The sequence below is a fragment of the Chrysochloris asiatica genome, unplaced genomic scaffold, assembly GCF_000296735.1.
Source record: "Chrysochloris asiatica unplaced genomic scaffold, ChrAsi1.0 scaffold00027, whole genome shotgun sequence".
Classification (NCBI taxonomy): Eukaryota; Metazoa; Chordata; class Mammalia; order Afrosoricida; family Chrysochloridae; genus Chrysochloris; species Chrysochloris asiatica.
The window spans coordinates 6,847,808-6,853,961 of record NW_006408545.1 but is presented as its reverse complement, the minus strand read 5'-3'; the positions used below and the strand labels follow the sequence as shown (position 1 = coordinate 6,853,961).

General features: G+C 40.3%; 1 protein-coding gene across 1 annotated transcript in view; it reads right to left on the bottom strand.

The window, feature by feature from the left end:
- Window positions 1-5,052: 5,052 nt before the first annotated feature.
- ROS1 (c-ros oncogene 1 , receptor tyrosine kinase) overlaps window positions 5,053-6,154 on the bottom strand; it is a 182,461-nt gene continuing 181,359 nt past the window's right edge. Inside the window, exons 43-44 of the mRNA XM_006839976.1 lie at window positions 5,767-5,774; window positions 5,053-5,363 (exon numbers count right to left, since the gene is read on the bottom strand). Coding sequence (XP_006840039.1) covers window positions 5,053-5,363; window positions 5,767-5,774 — 319 coding nt within the window. The remainder of the gene's footprint in view (window positions 5,364-5,766; window positions 5,775-6,154) is intronic.

The following is a 6,154-nucleotide window of genomic DNA, read 5'->3' as shown; positions in this document are numbered from 1 at the left end:
TTGTTACCTACTTAGATGAGAAAGGGGAAGGTAGCAGTTTCAGAGGTTTCCACTTGGCCTCCCACACTATGATATCTGTTATCTCACAGAGTTGGAGTCCTGTGGTGGCGTTGTACCATAAGCACTGGAACACAAGGTCAGTTTGAACCAGAGGGCTAATTGTTTAAACCCAGTTGCTCCTCGGAAACCCTGTGTAGGGTGGCTCTAAGTCGGAACTGACACGATAGCACTTACCAACAATAAGGGAGTTAGTCCAACTGCCCTGTTTGTCAATCCCAATTATCCATCTGGGAAATGAGGAAATGACGGCTGGGCCTTGGACTCACTAAGTGGACACATGGTAGGCTAGACTTTAGACCGTTTAATAACTGTGAGTGGTTAAAAAGTGCTTCTAGTTTCTGGATACGAATTTCAGATGCTGCCTCTAATTCTCAGAAATGTCTGTCTGGGAATTCCTCTTTCCCTGGTGTACTACCAGAGTAAATAAGTTTAGTCCCCTTTGGAGAGTGACCAGAGGAATCATTGCAATATTTACCTGCAAATCCTTTGCTTAGACTTGGCTACCTCTTCAGTCAACAGATTTTGAATTTGAAAATCGCCTCTAGTCTGGGCACTGAAAAAGAATCATGATGTTGATTGGAATGAATACCACCAACCTCCTGTTCTTCCATTTCTGCCATCTGATTGTGGATGCTATGCACTGGCTGCTCATCAATTTTGCCTTGAGAGCAGCATGCTTTATTAACCATCTCCACAACACTGTATGGTCAAGCTGTTTTGAATGCTTCCCTATTACCATGGTGACTTCTGGTGATCGAGTTCAGCCATCTGGCCTCTATATTGAAATAGGCTCCATCAGACCTGTGGTTGTCAATGAGAGGTGGCTCTCTGACCACCTCTCCTGCTATCATCCTTGGTCTGCAGAGAATGCCTCTGCAGAACTTCTTAGTAATGCTAGTCTCTCTCACCAGTGCATTTCTGACAGCCTTAGTGAATGCTATGTCTTCTGATGGGTGTTCCGACCTCACATGATAGGTTCATTCCAACATTCTCACTTCCCTCAGCTTTGTTATTACCTCCTTTCTATCTGACAGGGAAATTTGGATTGGGTTTAGATTCCTCCAAGCTTCCAAAGCCATCCTAGCAGTAAGTTTGCTCTGTCTCCTTGGATCTTTGCCAGGATGTTTAATCTCATATCCCAAGAAAGTGCCACCAAGTGGATGAATGCTTGCTTATCCAGTCTTAGATCCCCACCCCCTTGATCAAACAACAACATTTAATCCTAACATCACTCATGTACATACTAGGTAATTTTGAGAGCTTCTTTTAGATGTAATCTCTTTCCTTCTTTGTCAGACTAAGCATATCCCCAGTTCAGTTATACTGGGGTTTAACACTGGGTCTCAACATGGCAGTCAGGAGAGGAGTCAGGAGCATCTTTATGGAGGTGAGGCCTCTGCTCTTACTTGGAGAGACAGGACACCTCTGCACGTCCTAAGGATTTGGAGGAATCTGTAGAGCCAAAATCCTTGAGGCACCCATCCAGTTGCCCCAAGCCTATGTTTTAGAGTCCCAGGTTTTCTTAACTTGCCTCCAGAAAACAGGCTGCTAAACAGATTAGGTGTGCACATCATATCCAAATGATTGGGGAAACCCATTAAAAGAAACAGAACCAGTCACTTTTCATCAGTTTCACAGCTACCACTCTAGTCCAAGCCATCACCATATGCCTGGTGTGTTGCAATAACCAGAGACCCTGGATAGTTAATATATTTGTTGTCAACTGAAAAGTTGAAGACTTGAGTCTATCCAGAGTTATCTTAGAAGAAAAATCAACCATTTAAAACCCCATGGACATAGTTCTACTGTGATACACTTGGGGTAACCATGAGTGGAAATCAACAGCAACTTTTTTATTACAATAACTTTGTAATTCATTTTCTTGCTTCTGTCTCCCTGTCCCACCTAACACAATGGCCTCCATGATCTGGCCTCCACTACCACTTTACCTTTCCTCACTGCACTCAGCCACCTTGACCTTCAGCCTGTTCCTTTCAAACACTAGGGAGGGCTTTTGAACTAGCTTTTTTCCTTTGCTACATATACATATGGTTCATTCTTGTTTTTTAAGTAAATTTTTGGTTAATAGCACATTTTAAAAAGTACCTAATTTTTGAGCCATTGCCAATTTTTTTCCTCTTGATAATGAAATGTAATTTATCCAAAATTAGTATATATGGCTTTCAATATTGCCAACCAACAGTACTTTATCGGTTATTTTTACCTATAACAAATTTTACATGTGAGCTTTTAGTCAGCCTATATTATTTTGATTGAATATTTCTACCTGTATTATTCATATGGTGGTGGTGGTTATGTCCCAAGTTGTCAGTTCCGACTCATAGTGACCCTGCACAGGGTTTCTGAGGCTGTAAATTTTTACAGGAGCAGAAAGCCTCATCTTTCTTCCATGGTCGTTTCGAACTGCTGACCTTAAGGTTCACAGCCTGATTTGTAACTACTATGCTACCAGAGTTCCTTATAAATTATTTAAAAAGATAGCTAGCTTGCATTCATTTCTAAACCAGAACATGAAGATTTTGCAAACTCCTCTTCTAAAATATTTTATAAGTTCACTTTTGTCCAGCTTGTAATATGTTGTTGTTGTCAAGTGCGTCAAATCAGTTCCAACCCATAGTGACCCTGTATAGGATTTCCGAGGAGCAGCTGGTGAGCTTGAACTGCTGACCTTGCAGTTCAAACGGCTTTGCAGTCTGGCACATTAGCCCACAGCGCCACACCAGGACTCCAGATTGTAATATAAATGTATTTTAATGCAAATCCAGTTCTTCTATGCTCTTCTGATCCTTTTCTATATTCCATAAGGAAGGTCCATGCCACTAGCAGCGTAAAGAAACTGGATGCTAGCAATAGACTCTGGTTGTTTTAACAATTATTAAAAGGATACAGGGATAGTTTACAGTCTCCCTTGGAGACCTTGAGAAGCAAACTAGGAGTGGGAGCAATGGATAAAAGCAAACAGTAGAACTGGCCCAGTCTGGCTATCGCCAGCTGCCACAGGTCTGAGACTCCCAACATACACAGCTGATTCCAGTGATCCTGGATGTGGATGCCACCTCCAGCTGCACTGTGTCCTCTGGGCCAGGAGCCAGACCCTTGCAGACACCACCATCACCAAGGAAGACTCAGACTCACTGTGGTTCTTGATGCCTTGTATCCTGGGTCCTCAACTGAAAGCCTGGAGTGGATGTGTCTAAGTGATGGAAGTCACATGCCTTCCCTGTTGGTGCAAGAGACCCTGGAGGAGCAAATGGAACGTGGATTCCCACCCAGTTGTTAAAGGTGGAGAAATTCCCCAACACAGGAAGAGGTTATTATCATAAGTTGATCTATCAAAATAATAATAAATTCACATTAGAGGGTCAGAAGGTCAAGGGGGGGTGAAATGCTACCTTGTTCAATGAAGCATCAGATATGCAGAGTGACCACAGTATGGGACGTATATGCTCTGGTAGCATAGTGGTTACGAATCGGGCTGCTAATCAGGGTCATCAGTTCAAAACTACCAGCTGTTCCACGGGAGAAAGATGAGACTTTCTGCTTCCATAAAGATTTACAGCCTCGGAAACCCTGTACAAGGTCACTATGAGTTGGAACCGTCTCCACAGCACATAACAACAACTACTCACATAAAATGATGTGTCCTCTTCCCTGTGTTTTTCACTATCCAGCCAATCACTTGCGCAGTTTCTCAGGCAGTAGACAAGTAAACCAGTAACTAAATTATCCCAGATGGGGAAGCAGATACATACATGATTGTCTTCCACAGCAATTAGAATGCTCTTCCCTATATCTTGCTAGGATATAGTGAGTTATACGTTTGTCCATTAACCATAAGGTTAGCAGTTCAAATCCACCCACCACTCTGCAGGAGAAAGATGAAGCTTTCTGCTCCCTTGAAGATTTACAGCCTTAGAATCCTATTCAGGGTTGCTATGAGTCGGAACCGACTCGACGGCACACAACCACCACACCTTGCTAATATATTTCATGTTGAAACTGAGTAATGTACAGAATAATTTATTAGTGCCCTTGGTTAGAGCAGGTGAGGCCTTAAGGTTTAAATGCAAAAACAAATGTTGATTTTAAAGCAGAGTATTTCTCTGAAAAATTTTAAATATATTTCTCATTTAGGTATTTATTATTTTGTGTGGTTGCTAAAATTACATAGCTTGAATTAACATATAATCACACATATTTCATTTTAAGGATAATTAATGCTAAATTCAAATTTAAGTATTTTATCTATAAAATTGATATGGCATATACAAAAAATCTTGCATAGTAGGGAATTTCCATAATAGCACACAAGTCACAGAGCAATTGGTATACAACTAAAAAATGTGGATGCTAAACTTTAGGATTTAGAGATCATAATGGTTCTATTTTCTGTATGATTGCAGTTGCTGTTTCAAGTCTCCAAAATACAAGATGTTTTAAAGTAGTAATTAAAGATAACATTTTATTTTAACAATAGCTTTTCAAATGGTTTTTGTGCCATAGGTATTGTTTCCTTATTTGTTTATGCAGTTGGTTTTTGTTTTCATTTCCTATTTCCTTTGGAATAATCTGTAATTCAGTTGGCCCTTTACGCATGCTTCTCATCTCCTCCTTCAGAACCCTGAATATACTTCTTTCTATCTCTAACCATCCTACCAAGATGCTTGTGTGATCACCCATACTGAAAGATGGGCAATGGCCTATAGTTTTGCCTTTCAGCCTTGTGGCTCTCCTTAAACTTTCTACCTTCTTAGTGGCTCACCTCAGAATTCTACTGAAAGTTAGGCTGTTGGTTTGGGAATTGTCCTAGTGTTAACCAGATAAATCTCAAAACCAAGATTAGAGTTCTTGAACTTTCCAGTGTTAATTTGGAGTCATAGACAATATCTATCATATCGTTCTACTAGGGTTTTTGTTTAGTAATTAGTTACTGGGAGTGTTTATCTCAACTCTGAACTTCCCAAAGAGTCATTAATCAGACGCATCTCCATATCCACAGTGAGTGAGACAGGCATAGTTGAGGCCTTCGAGCTTGCCAGAAGGGCAGTAAGCCACTTGGTTTTCTTGGCAGTTATCTTTGTCTGCATGTGGTTCCTTCTCTTCTTTCCTCAGACCACAAGATTCAGATTCCTTGGAGCCTAAAGGACCCTCTGAATTTTGTTCCTCTTGGCTGCTTTCTGTAGCTAGTACCATATAGTTTAAACCTTCCTGGTTCTTGGTTTCTATTAGAGCAATTGGTGTAACATCATCTGAATTCAAACAAATCACATTGTCATCTCCACCTGTGGAAAAAAAATAGAAAAGGTATTCTAACGCCTATTTTATTTTCTATATTTGCAATATGCAGAATATATGGCAATTGATAACAATACCAAACACACAACAAACATGTATGCTAAGTGCTTGGATACAAAGATAAACAGGAAATGCTCTCTGTCCTTGAGGCTGTTGACAAGTAGTAGGGAGAAGAGACATAAACAGATATATTACAGGAGAAAGTGGTGTGTGGTATAATGAAGGAGTATATACAATGCAGCAGGAGCACAGAGGTGACTAGCTTAACATGCTACAGAACACCGTACAGGTCATCTAAGGTGGAGTTGGAAAGTGGTCTATGATAGGAAGTAAGTGTCCCCAAAATGGCCCTTTTTGTCTAAAACACTTATACTTGCCCCTTCATCTTACCACACCAACTGAAATACACAGACCAAGAGATAGTCATTGGAGCAAAGCAAGGAGATAATGTGTGATTTGAAATCAGGAAAATGGTACGTCAAGTTTGTATTCTTTTACCATACTTATTCAATGAGTACACTAAATGAATAATTCAAGAAGCCAAACTATATGAAGAAGAACATGGCATCAGGATTAGAAGATTCATTAACAACCTGTGATATGCAGATGACTCAAATGTGTTTGCTGAAAGCAAAGAAGACTTGAGGCACTTACAGATGAAGACCAAAGACTACAGCCTTCATTATGGATTACATCTCAACATAAAGAAAGCAAAAATTCTCACTACTAGGTCAATAAGTTACTATGATAAATGGAGGAAAGATTAAAATTGTCAAGG